Below are 13,510 nucleotides of genomic sequence, written 5' to 3' on the forward strand. Positions count from 1 at the left end.
ATCACATCTGTCAGTGAAATGAGTCAAAAAACATAGGTTACCGTCAATTTATATGTTTTCAATTTCAAATACTCGACGCTAGAGTTGGGCGGTTATTGGTAAAAAACCGGTTATAGGTTAACCGGAATTATCTTTAAAAAATAATAACTTGACAAAATTAACCGACACAAATTAACCGGTTATTCAAATAACCTAACCTAGCAAAACTAAATATTTAGTTTTCCTATAGGTTTACTTACCTCTACACTCCATAGCTCTACTTCAAATTTAGATAATAAACTTAGTTAAATCGCATGATTAAATAGAGATTGTAGCAATGTAAGTATGTATATGTACAAAATGAGTTTAAATAAAAATGCTAACCTCACTTTTTTGACTAGACATGGATATGATATTAAAACTAGTAATTACTTAACGTTCAAATAAACCACACAACTCACAAGTTCTACAATCTACAACCAATTTATTTTAATCAAATACCAAAGAAAAATAAAGAGATTAAAATGAATAAATAATGAAAGATTATCTTCATTCATTACTTGAACTTCAATTTTGTATTCTTAGTCTAAGCTTCAAGAGAGACTTCAAACTACAAATAAAATATATTTACGGTGAAACGTGGGTGAAACTGGGCGAAACCATGGAAAACTTTTGAAGAACCGTTGAAAATCCGTTAAAGTTGGTTAAAATTTAATATAGAATTTAGAGAATCTATTTGAAGTTAGGTTCGTATCACTTGGCTAGCTGGTGGCTAGTAGTAGTCTATGCCATTAGTACTTTGTTTTACGGCCTGACCTGTCAGGGCCATTTGGCCGTTGTTTTGATTATTATCATCAGGGTTCGCCTGATGCCTGATTTAATTTTGACATTTGATGTTTGATGTCATATATTTTCGTTTTGGGAGCGGGAGCGGGATCTCCCGTTATCGTCGTAATATCTGGAAGATCCGTGCCGTTCGCTTCTTCGAAATTTACGATTCAAACAGCTAATATTTAATTGTTACTTGTTTTAAACAAGTACGATTTTTTAAAAAATAACCGGCTATAGGTTATTGAACGTAATGCAAGGTTATTAGGTTAACTGGTGAAAAAAAACTACCTTTAAATAACCGGTTATTTTAGAGGAAAATACCGGTTATTCAAAAAACCGGTTACTTTTGCCCATCTCTACTCGACGCTCATTGGTCGTGACGAAATCGTCTTCCTCGACAAAATACGGCATATTTTCCTACATAGCCCGCTATAGGGAGTTGAATATCCTTCTTCTATATATCCTTGCAGCAATAAAATGTTGAAACTCCCCTTATTTTCGCCCCCTATTGCTAAAATCCCCACAAAACTCCCAATCGGCTCCGGATTCCCCAAAATTTGGGGAATTCCCCACAAATTGGCAACGCTGGAGGTTAGCGTGTTCTTTCTGAATATGCTAAGACTAACGGACTAGTGTCGAAACACAGATAGCTAGATGAACGTATTTCGGTACTTGTGTCGATGCGCTACAGGTACATTTGCCTGCGCGTCGTATGTCTTCTGATGGTCTTCTGGCAGTCTTTTAATTTTTCTGTTTGTCTATGGCTGTGAAACAAAAACAAACCCATAGAGATTTCAGACTTCAATGCATTAAATAATTTTGTCAGTGCAATGGAAAATGTTAATAATTTAGTAATTAATGATTATCCAGGTCTGGATTTATATTTTTTATCTTTAGGTAAGTACAGCTGATTTAATCCACTCCCTATGTTATATTTAGTTTAATTTTAGAAGAGGAACATAAGGAGAAAATCATCAAAAATGCAACATTCTTTCAGGCCCATATAAACAGAAATTGTTTATGTTATCCCTTACAGCAAATAGAGAAAGATCATTTCTTCATGTTAGATTACAAATTAATTTTAAGTGACGAACATTTTATTCTCCAATGGCCAGAATTTAATGAAGAATTAATTAACTCAACTGAATTTACTTTAAATACTCTAGGCTTTGCAATGTATGATCACATTAACCAGATTCGAAAAGATATCCAAAACGAACAAAAAATTTTAAAAGCTCTCACAGTAATCCGTGTTAGAATTGTTAATTTTGAACCAATTTTACTACTGAAGGATGTTAATGTTAATTATTTTGGTAAATTTGTTTCCCTTTGTGGCACAGTGATTAAAGCTAGCATGGTAAAGATTATATGTAATGTTATGGCGTTTTATTGTGAGGTATGCCAACAAACTCAAGTGGTAAAACAAGCCAACGGAGTGTATACACCTTTAGAAAAATGCCAAACGCATGGCTGCCGAACTAAGGGTCACTTTAAATCTCTTTATAATTCTCCTTTAACGAAAACTGTATATTGGCAAAGCATAACTATACAAGAATCAGATGTAATAAGCTCTAAAGAAACATATTTTATATTATTAAATGTTTGTTTTTTAGTCGGCAATGGTTCCACAAACTTTAGAATGTGAATTGACAGCAGATTTAGTGAACTCTTGTTCACCTGGGGATGATATAAATATATCTGGAGTTATTAAGGTATGGTATATGGAATTGAATAAAAAAAATTAAATATTATGAGGAATTATGTTTTAGGTCAGAGATCCAAATAGCAATAAGTGTAAAAATAAACAAAACTCAGTATTTAATTTGTATTTAGAAGTTGTATCAGTTTATAACAATAAAACTGAAAGTGAGGGATCAAATTCGCACGACATAATGAATTTCACATCTGAAGATTATTATGCAATAAAAGTAAAGTAAAATATGTGATTGTTATGTTATTACTGATTATATTTTAAAGGAAATCCACGCTAATCCAAATTTGTTCACTTATTTAGTGAACTCATTAAGTCCCTCAATTTATGGACATGAATTAATAAAAGCCGGCTTACTGCTAGCCCTATTTAAGGGTACCAAATCTAACACGTCTAGGGCAGAATCTCATGTGCTGTTAATAGGTGACCCAGGTCTGGGAAAGAGTCAAATGTTAAAGAGTTGCACAAATGTCTCTCCTAGAGGTATACATAGTAAAATTATATACATTTTTTTGTTTATACATACAATATTTTAGGAGTCTATGTTTGTGGTAGCGGTAGCACTACGTCAGGTTTAACAGTAACGATGACCAGGGAAACTGGAGGTGAATACTCTTTAGAAGCAGGAGCTCTAATGTTATCAGATCAAGGATGTTGTTGTATAGATGAATTTGACAAGATGCCAACTCAACATGCGGTATTCTTAAAGTATAGGGGGTGTCGCTTAAATAAATGCAAATATTTTCATAGAATCTTTATAAAAGAAGTATATCTTTTTACCACTTTCCAAATATTAAAAAAATCACCTTTTGAGAGCCACTCAGCTCTAGAATGATTTTTAAAATTTGCTCATAGATTTGTTTTTAGGCTCAATTAAATTATTTGCACTGATTTAAAAGGCATTATGTAGTGATTAATATTTTGTTAAATAAGACAACATTTTTAGGGTTTATTAGAAGCAATGGAACAACAAAGCATAAGCATAGCTAAGGCTGGTGTAGTATGTTCATTACCGACAAAACCCACTCTCTTAGTAGCAGCCAATCCGGCTGGAGGCCACTATAACAAGGCAAAGACTGTAGCAGAAAATTTAAAAATTGGCTCACCCATGCTGTCCAGATTTGATCTGATTTTTATTTTGCTGGATAAACCAGATGAGGTAAGAAAAATATACAGCTACAAGAGTCACTCTTACTGGACAGACTATACAGTATGTCTTTGAAAAAGTGCAGGTGTTCAAAGACGTGGTAAATCAGGACAAAATGAAAATTTCTTAAAATAATTTTGACCTTCCGGTAAGAAAAATATACAGCTCAAGAGTCACTCTTACTGGACAGACTATACAGTGTGTCTTTGAAAAAGTGCAGGTGTTCAAAGACGTAAATCAGGACAAAATGAAAATTTCGTAAAATAATTTCGACCTTCCAACGTTGGGCACATGAACATTTGCCATATCGTGTAGGGTAGGAGACACACTTGTGAATTGCAATATTGTCGAAGCCTATGCCAAATGATGCGTCCAACGTTGATTCCAACGTTGGAAGCATCGTGTAGGATCCGCTTTACCACAAAGATAAAAAAGTATGCATTTAACTTTATTGAAAATATATTGTAATATGGCGAAAAAAGAATCTGCAATAATTTTTAAACCTAACCTAACTTGACACACGAGGCTGTTTTGAAGCGGTGTGCGCCGGGTGCTTAATGGCACTTCTATTGCCCAAAACACTAGAATTAGACTAAGCTTACGTCCATAGTGACAGGCTTCCCGCTTCTCCCTTTATTGCGGCAGACTAGCGGTAAAAAATAAAGCAACAACTGTATGTAGCCGGCTAACTTGCGGACTATGGCCACATGATGGCCACGCTCATGCAATTGCTCCTCTATTTTTACGCCTACCTCCAAGCTACGCAGTTGCGGTGCCGAACCGTGGTTTGAAACACGCCGCGACGCCATCATACCGCTTTGTCCGTTTTAGCTCTTATTCTTCCAGTTAAGTTGAAAATAACTAAGAATATATTAGTGCATATTAAGAAATAAATACAGTACGGTTTTCTCGAATATTAGTAAACCCACTGATAATTTTAGTACTACCAGTTAATTTTGGTAATTTTGAATTGTGTAGAAAATTAGAAAATACACATAAATATGCAACGTAAGAGGTGGCAACATTGCAAGGCAACAATGCATTGTAAAGAAATACCATATACTTATAGAGTAAGATCCATATTTTTAGTTATCTTCCTCACCCGGTATTCAAAGCACAACATGAGAGCACTACTGAGAGCCTAAGGTTTCATCCTTGTGAAAATAAATTATGTCAGATCGCTCTGGGATCTTGGACTATTATAAACTCTACAGATTATCGCCTATCCCTGCAATGTGTTGGAGTTGAAACCGAGTTAGAGACAACTAGGTAACCGGTCCATGGTCCATGTATATTTCACATCAGTTCGTCTGTTAGGCAAGAAAATGTAAATTTTCAACAATTTGATTTTCAGAAAAGCCTCAGGAGTGTTTCTTGCACCTATGTGACACCCAAAGTGTATGTTTACATGCATCCGTAATGCGTTGTCCGTCGTTTTTTTGCAATTTTATTGGTTTATTTCAAAAATGGCAGATCATACGTGACGGAATATGGATGGAATGACGCATGACGGATACAGATAAGCCCATACTAATACATAAATATTAATTAACCTATAGTTCATATCAAATAAACTTTTAGTCACGTGATTAAGCTTGGCCGGCATAGCGTTGCCCACTTATACATATTTTCTTTTAACCAAAATGTTTTGGGAAACAAAAATAAATACATTATAAATATATAAACAGTTATTATTTACATCGACAAAACTCATTTTCTTAATAGCACTTAAAGGACATAAAGGGTCATTACTACCGTTTTCCCGTTCAAAATATTCTAATAAAGTCGCGATGAGTTTTTTACGGCTATATTAAGCTACCTTGTACACTTCGCACTAAAAGAGGTTCTAAAAAGAACAATGTTCGACTGCAAGGTCTGCTAGTAAACATTTTTAAACTTAAAATATCAAAACACCATTTTGTTTAAACCAAAAACTCGTAATACAAAATTAAGTGTCAAAATGAATGGCAATGTCAGGAAATAAATAAATAAATATGGCAACTTGACATTTTTTACAGCAGAGCTACCACCTGAATTACCAGCGCGAAATTTAAATTCCAGTTCGTCAGCTCGGCGCCGTATATGTCCATGGTTGACAACAATCAATTTAAAAATCGCGCCCTCGATTACGAAATTAAAAGTTTAATTAATATCAAATATAGTTACTTGTTACTCAATAGCTGCCTATATACGGAAAGGCCAGGCCACAAGGTCCTGCCTTGAGGCAGTGCCTTTCGCCCAAAATACCATAATAAAAAAAGGCAAAGGCAAAGTCCGCGGACTTGGCCTTTCTCACAAAACTATGATATTTTGGGTGAAAGGTTGGGCCTTTCCGTGTATGGGGGGCTAATAGTAGGAATACCATTTTAGGATTTCGATAAATATCTTTCGAAGCATATTTTGTCAGCCCACTCGACCAAAAAAAGAAAATATATTTCCCGTGATGTGGACATGAATGATTCAATTTCAAATAGAGAATCTCTAAGGTAATCATTACTAAGAAATGTATGTTATGTAAAAAATATATTTTTAACATAGAAATCGCTTGAAGACACTTGGGAAGGACATAGAGCCACTTCCACATAAATTATTCAGAAAATATATTGCTTATGCTCAAAAATACGTCAACCCGTATATTTCAGATGGTGCTAAGACTATTTTAGCTGAATTTTATGTTGCCTTACGTAAACAGTTCGCTTCGGGAGATTGTACACCTGTAACAGCAAGGCAGTTGTATTCACTTATACGTTTAACACAAGTATTTTTTATATTTCTTGTACATAACCTTCACTATATGAAATGTATATTTAGGCTAGAGCAAAAGCTGAGTTAAGAGAAGAAGCTACCGAAGATGACGCAAGAGACGTTATAGAAATTATGAAACACAGTATTGTGGACATATTCACCAACGAGGATGGTATGTTAGACACTACCAGGTCTCAAATGGGCACGGGAATGAGTTTCAAAAACCAAGTAAGCTCATTTATTTTTTTTTTTTTTTTAAGCACTCAAAACGTTATTTTAAGGTACTGAAATTGGTGGAAATGCTTCAAAGAAAGTCAGAAATCGAATCTAAATCTTTATTCACGTTGCAAGAGATAAAAAACGCAAGCGAATCGGTAGGAATATTGCAGTCAAAGTTCACCAACACGTTACAATCCTTAAATATACAGGGATACTTGTTAAGTAAAGGCAGGAATACTTATCAACTAAACTCCGCATATTTATAGTTTTGCTAATAATAATTTTTTATTTTTTTTAAATGAAGCAGTTTTCTTTATGTTCTTGCCACTGAGCCATTTGACAAGACCTGGAGCAGTACCAAGTCTTTTTGCAGTTTGAACATCTTTGGATTGCTGATTTTCTGCAATGGGCGCAGGCGTTTGTGCTCTTAGCCTCAAATTTTTCTATCAAGTCAGTGTTGTAGGCTTCACTTAGTCTTCAAAAGAAAAAGACATATAATTTATACAAATTCAATGAATACTTCTTACTTTCTGGCTGCTTGTTGCAGAGCATCTCTGTTAGTCGAAAAAACGTTCGACACCTGATTCTCCGCTATTTTTTTCCATCTAGCGCCACAATCTTGCAATATCCTTTCCTTAATTTCTAAAATTGGTTCCAAAAGTATTGGTTTAGCAGGAGTCGCGTATTCTTCCATACAAGAAACTCTACACAACCAGTGCTAAAATGAATGGAACAAAAAAACTAAAGGTATGAGACTAAAGTAGGGTCCCATTCCTACAAGTTTTTTCTTACTAATATATTTTTATTTACGATTGCCAATAAAATCTAGAGACAGTATAAACATAAAGAAGGGTCTTACATTGTCTACGCATGTTCTCAATTGCAGGATAATATTTAGAAGATTTTGAATGAACTAGACAATATGAATATAAATAAGGATCTCGTTCTTTCAATTTTTCTTCTTGCTATGACCTAAAGACAGTATGAACATAAAGAAGGGATATGTTTTACGCATGTTCTCAGTTACCGTATAAAATTTAGGAGTTCTTGAATGAAAAATACTAAAGACACTACGAACATAAATAAGGGTCTCATCCCTTCAAGTTTTTTTATGATTATGATCTCCCATTACAAATGATTGGCAATATAAAATAAAGACAGTATGAACATAAGGAAGGGTCCTATATGTTTTTACCTTTAATTCCATCAATGGTGATAACTGGTCCAAAATATTCGGAGTCATCAGCGGTATCAGTTTTACCAACTGTCTCCGCCTATTCTCAGTTATTGGATAATATTTAGGACATTCCGGATCCAAAAGAACGTGCCTTAAGGCCAACCAAACTTGGGCTTCGGCCTGACATAACTGTTCCCCGTCCCAATTCATCCATTTTCCATTAATGTATTGTTTCCCGTCACAAAACCAGGGTTTCCCAATAAGTATTTCCGTTAAGAGCACTGGAATGTCATGAGTAGTATATATCCTGGAACACACGCTTATAGAGAGCCTAAAAATATATCAAATTTATGTCAAAATCGCTTAGTAAGATTGTTTTTGAATATTCTATTTGCTATTGGCTTGGTGCATTCTCCGCCGGTGAATCAATATATTATATATTACGCTCAATAGTCGAATTCAGGCAATGTCCGAGAAAAATACGCAAATCTAGTTTTGACTAAGGAATATTTCCCAAACCCGAAAAATTAATTTTATTCGATTCTTTTTTTTTTGCTTATAGTGTGATTTGATTGCATTGGTTTCACTCTTTTTGGTTGGATTAGTTTAGTTATTTGGCGACTTGGTTAGCGTGGTTATTTGGAGGGTGTTAATTCATTGGTTAGTTGGTTTTTAGGGTTTGGAAAATATTTGCTCAAAACTAGATTTGCGTATTTTTTTCGGGCATTGCCCGAATTCGATTATTGAGCGTAATATATACAAATACACAGGTTTAAATAGCGAGTATACGAAATTATTCTAAAAGTGTTAGGAAGTATAATTTGTGAAAATTCTAAAAATAAAAAAGTAAATGTTTTGATATCTGCAGAAGGTCTAACTTGTATTATTCCAGTTAAAAACACTTTAGATGAGTTCATTCAACTAAGGTAGTTTAATAACCGGTTTTGCTAGTGGGGCATAATTGGGGCTATTTTGGCTACAACAAAGTTACAAAGTTTTTTAAAGGTACATAATTATAATTTTAGATGTTCAAAAAATATTATCTAATTGATTAAAAAAAGTATACCATTAATATTGCAAATTCTATTTAATTTTTTGATTATGTAACGAGCACTTTGTTTACTCATTTGTTTCGTCGAACTGCTTGAATTAATTTTTGCTTTTGATCAAATCGGTGTGAGAAACTATGAAATGTTGTTTGAGAGTTGAATATCCGGAAAAGTCGAGTTATTGAATGTTATTGCACCTAACAACGCTCTAATTACGCTCTCCTTTACGCATTAACATTTTTTCGGCAATTTTAGTAACATTAGAAATTTTCACAACACAACACGGCGCCTAGTTCAAATTCTTTTTCACTTATTTTTTACTACCCGAAACAGCGTTACATCACACAAACCTCGTACCAGATACCAGCGTGTTTTATAGTTTCAATAACTGCACTAGCAAAAAATCAAAATACTTAAATATTATGAAAACCACGATTTCAATATTAAGCTCCGCGCGCACTGCATCGGATCGGGCCGGCGAGAAACGGCGAAGGCGATGACTCGACTATCGTAGATCGAGGTAGGAATCTGGCCTCTACAGGCCGAAATGTTTTAGTGGACGCCGGCGCCGTCTATATGTACGATGGTCGCAGTCGCTTTTGCTGGTCGGTCCGATCCGATGCAGTGCGCGCGGAGCCTTAGAGAACAACGGCCTACGGTCGACTCGGCCGCTGCTGGCACGTATACGTAGACGTAAAAAATCTTTTACATGTCAAAATATACAAATGCGCATGCATACCTAAACGTTTACGTGTTTGTAGGCTGTGCCGTTGTTCTCTATTATCTTAATGTGATCAACATGAGGGTGCATGCACACTGTCCTAAAAACGGCGTATCGGCGCGGCGTAACGACCTTGGATAGATTTCCAGTAATTCTATTGGCTGAAATTTTTGACAGATAAAATTTCTGACAGATGACTTTTTCAGCCAATAGAATTGCTAGAAATCGATTCAAGGACGTTACGCCGATACGCCGTTTCTAGGATAGTGTGGATGTACCCTGACGGCGGCGCCGGCGTGAAGTACATAATGATAATTTCTGATTTCTGGCGTAGAGTGCGCTGCAGTCGAAATTTGTTGAAATCAACTGAAATGCACCAAGCCTATAAACATATTGTCAATTGGTTGAGTAAGAATTATACAGGTTGTAAGTGGATCAAATCTACTTTTTTTATTTATACATACCTGTCCATATTCTCAACAAGATATCTGAGTATAGATAATCCCCGAATACCTATTTCAAATGACAAATTTGTTCTTTGTCGGCACAATTCGTCTTCAGACGTCTCTTTATGATCAGGTTGGTCTTTAGGTAAGACATTTAAGAGCTGGGATATAGTACCAGTGACGTAATCAAGTAGATCTATGGCTGAATCGCCTAGAGCTTCAAAAGAACGACATTTAATGTTATGAGTAAAAAATCACAAATTTTGAAACCTTCACATGCGCTGGAATGGTACATAAATAGCTCTAACAGTGATACACAAACCCCTTCATGATACAGGATGGAATATGCTATGAAAGTACACTCTGGTGCTGGTTCTAACTGTAATAATTTAGGCAGCACCTTATGCTTCCAAATGTTTATTAATATAGCTTCATGTATAAGTACATATACCTAGAATAAATAATTTCTTAGTCATCTTAAGATACGACTTAAAAATAATACTTTTCCAAAAGAAATTAAAGCTTCTTTGACATGTTCCTCTTTTAAAGAAGCTGCTTCAACTAGAGCTTCTTGGTTTAATTTCTGGATTCTGTTATGCCATTCTAACCATCTTAAAGAAAACACAATAATTTATTTCTTCATGTATGAAACATACGTTACTTACTGTTCAGTTCCTAAATTCTTCATTCTTTGAGGATGCAAGGCTTCAACAAAAAAATCAATTTCACTTGGCAGTAAAACACTTTCCATTTCAAATATAAGTTTGCAATTTTTATTTTTTTTATATCTTTGTTTTATACTTTGTTTTATACATGTTTTGTATAAAATATTGACATATTGACAAAACAAGGTAACTATAGTAACTATAGTGATATAAACTATGAATTTGTACTGTTACTGCATCCATAGAAACCATAATTCATATACACCTTTATACACTGAAAAAAAAATTCAGAACAAAAAACAGGCAGTTTTTTTTTCAGTTTATTCTGGTTTATTCATTATATAGACAACCCATTCGACGTTTATTTACTTGGAACTCTCCTTACATACCTAGATATTGGCTTAATGTAACAAGTTGAGTTTCGAGTCCGACTTCGATACGACACAATACATTATATGCCGTACTTTAAATTTGTAAAGGGATGGATTGTGGGGGGTTTAATTGGAGATGCAAAATAATATGTAGACGATCAGACTCAGCTTTATTCAGTCTAGTGCTTCAGGCTCGATCTGATACAAAAAATCCCTTAATTATGGTAACAGGTAATTTGCGATTAGCAAACAGAAAGACTCACCTAATACCGGGATACAGCCTCACTAATATATTTATTATATTATTCACTAACACCTTCGTGGCTATTTGATCGGCCATTAAACTGCGAATATTCATACGGCAGTAAAAACCTACATGTACCTATTGTACCTATGTTTTATTAGAATACCACATTTTTTGCGGGGTATAAACCTTAATGGTTACCTCGCACTTACCCAGCGCATTCACCATATTTAACAATAGTAAATAAAATAATAAAAACAGTAGAGAACAACGGCCTACGGTCGAGTTGGCCGCTGCTGGCACGCATCCGTAGACGCAAAGCGTAGACGTAAAGAAACTTTTACGTGTATAAAAAAATATAATAAATGCGCATGCGTACGTAAACGTTTACATGTTTGTAGTCTGTGCCGTTGTTCTCTAATAGAGAACATGCGCATTTCTTATATTTTTTATACACGTAAAAGATTCTTTACGTATACGTGCCAGCAGCGGCCAACTCGACCGTAGGCCGTTGTTCTCTAATTAATACCAAATAATTCCCGTTACAAATTTTGCGAATTTAGAATATTCTATAGGCTTGGTGCATTTCAGTTGATTTCAAAAAATTCCGACCGCAACGCTCTCTACGGCAGAAATCAGACATTTTCGCTATATATTTCACACCAAGAATCAGCGAAAAACTCCTTCACATCATAATATGCCCTCGCAACCAGCGAAGACCTTTTTCTAAACTATTCTCCTATTATAATAAAGGTCCTTAGCGGCTCTTATAGTCTTATGATAATTTTTTCTTATGAGGATATATATTTCTTATATTTAGTGGCAGGTGATGATTAAATATCTTTTTGCCAGTGAAAACAAATGATTCGTGAACCAAACTCGATGATGGTATCGGGAGCATAATCACATAGGATTGTCGGGTGTTGGCGGACACGTTCTGAATTTAGTCTCTGAAATTCTTATGCATTAGACGTGCAGCTTCCAATATCGACAACAATTGTCAACAACACACAAATTTCTTATTGCCCTATTTTGAATTATGAAAACTGCATTGAACCATCTTCTGTCCCCAAAAAACATATCCCAAATCGGAGCTGTGGTAACTTTCATGGCATAGAAGGCACTGGAAATCCTAGGGATAATGTAGCTGACATGGGCCTCCAACTTTAGAATCTATTCACTGTTTTATTTTCCAATGTATGATATTTCCATTCAATATTGATACTGGAAATATCACATATCTTATTAGCGTCACACCAATATTTAATTAAAGCCATATCTCGACTTACCAAGTATGTTAAAGTATCAGACTTTCCACTCCAAAGTATTTATGACTTAAAAATAATACTTTGTAGCATCGTCTGCAAAAAGTGTAAACCTTCCGGAAATCCGTAAGCTGGCCATATCGTTAATAAATAAATAATAAATGCCTTTATTGTCAAAAATTTTTTCAATTTGTAGACAAAGGTAAACTAACAAACAAAGTAAAAAAACAAGGTACACAAACAAACAAACAAAAGATAATACAAAACATTATACAAATAATATTGTCAGTCTTATTGTTAAAATAAACATTTATAAATGTTTACAATGTTAAAGAACAAAAAAATAAAAATAATATTCAAAAATATTTAACTAGTTTATAGTAAAATATCAATGACCTCTAAATAAATTCATTTCGATGTCATTAGTAAATATAGCAATAGCAAACATTAGACCAGTGTTTACAAGATCAAATTCGATTTTCAAAATATAATTCATTTACGGCGTAGAAAGCCTTGTCTAGTAAATAAGAGTTCAATGCTTTGCGAAATGAAAAAAATGATGTTATGGATTTGATTTCAAATGGCAGGTGATTGTGCATTTTTTTCGAGTTGTATAATATTGAACTTTTAACTAACTCTGAGGGTGGGGTAGGTAGATAAAGATCTTCCTCCGCGTTCCTGAGTGGATAAGTGTGAGATGGCCTTTCTTGAGAAGCTGATACATGTTTACGTATTAGGCAAACGGATTCAAATATAAATAAGGAAGGAAGAGTCAATATTTTTAATTCTTTAAAAAAGTCCCGGCAATGAGTTCTGCTGTTTGAATATCGAACAGCTCTCTTCTGGAGCTTGAAAATGCGGTCAGATTGAGTCGCACAACACGTACCCCAGAATGGAAGGGCATACCTGAGGTGCGACTCAAAAAGTGCATAATAAACAG

The 13,510-nt window shown here is 34.6% G+C and overlaps 2 protein-coding genes across 3 annotated transcripts; one reads left to right on the top strand and one right to left on the bottom strand.

Moving 5' to 3' along the window:
- Nucleotides 1-1,146: 1,146 nt before the first annotated feature.
- LOC115874145 (DNA helicase MCM8-like) lies at nucleotides 1,147-6,923 on the top strand. Of its 2 annotated transcripts, XM_030889238.1 has the most exons (11): nucleotides 1,147-1,707; nucleotides 1,761-2,371; nucleotides 2,424-2,522; nucleotides 2,580-2,738; nucleotides 2,788-3,004; nucleotides 3,058-3,218; nucleotides 3,468-3,680; nucleotides 6,039-6,154; nucleotides 6,207-6,426; nucleotides 6,480-6,641; nucleotides 6,695-6,923. In XM_030889238.1, the coding sequence occupies exons 1-11, from the start codon at nucleotides 1,641-1,643 to the stop codon at nucleotides 6,896-6,898; spliced, it is 2,229 nt and encodes a 742-aa protein (XP_030745098.1). In that variant the 5' UTR covers nucleotides 1,147-1,640; the 3' UTR covers nucleotides 6,899-6,923. The 2 variants fall into 2 exon arrangements, with proteins under 2 accessions (XP_030745098.1, XP_030745099.1); XM_030889239.1 differs by lacking the exons at nucleotides 6,039-6,154; nucleotides 6,207-6,426 and having other exon boundaries at nucleotides 1,148-1,707.
- On the bottom strand, nucleotides 6,732-11,566 carry LOC115874146 (zinc finger MYND domain-containing protein 10). Its single transcript, XM_030889240.1, has 8 exons — nucleotides 11,325-11,566; nucleotides 10,691-11,259; nucleotides 10,528-10,636; nucleotides 10,296-10,476; nucleotides 10,044-10,242; nucleotides 7,828-8,140; nucleotides 7,160-7,350; nucleotides 6,732-7,107 (listed from the first exon to the last, which is right to left on the bottom strand). Exons 2-8 carry the CDS (start codon nucleotides 10,774-10,776, stop codon nucleotides 6,927-6,929), a joined length of 1,260 nt encoding a protein of 419 aa, XP_030745100.1. The 5' UTR covers nucleotides 10,777-11,259; nucleotides 11,325-11,566; the 3' UTR covers nucleotides 6,732-6,926.
- Between the last annotated feature and the right edge of the window lie 1,944 nt (nucleotides 11,567-13,510).

Source organism: Sitophilus oryzae, unplaced genomic scaffold (assembly GCF_002938485.1).
Source record: "Sitophilus oryzae breed Bouriz unplaced genomic scaffold, Soryzae_2.0 scaffold_122_pilon_pilon, whole genome shotgun sequence".
Lineage (NCBI taxonomy): Eukaryota > Metazoa > Arthropoda > Insecta > Coleoptera > Curculionidae > Sitophilus > Sitophilus oryzae.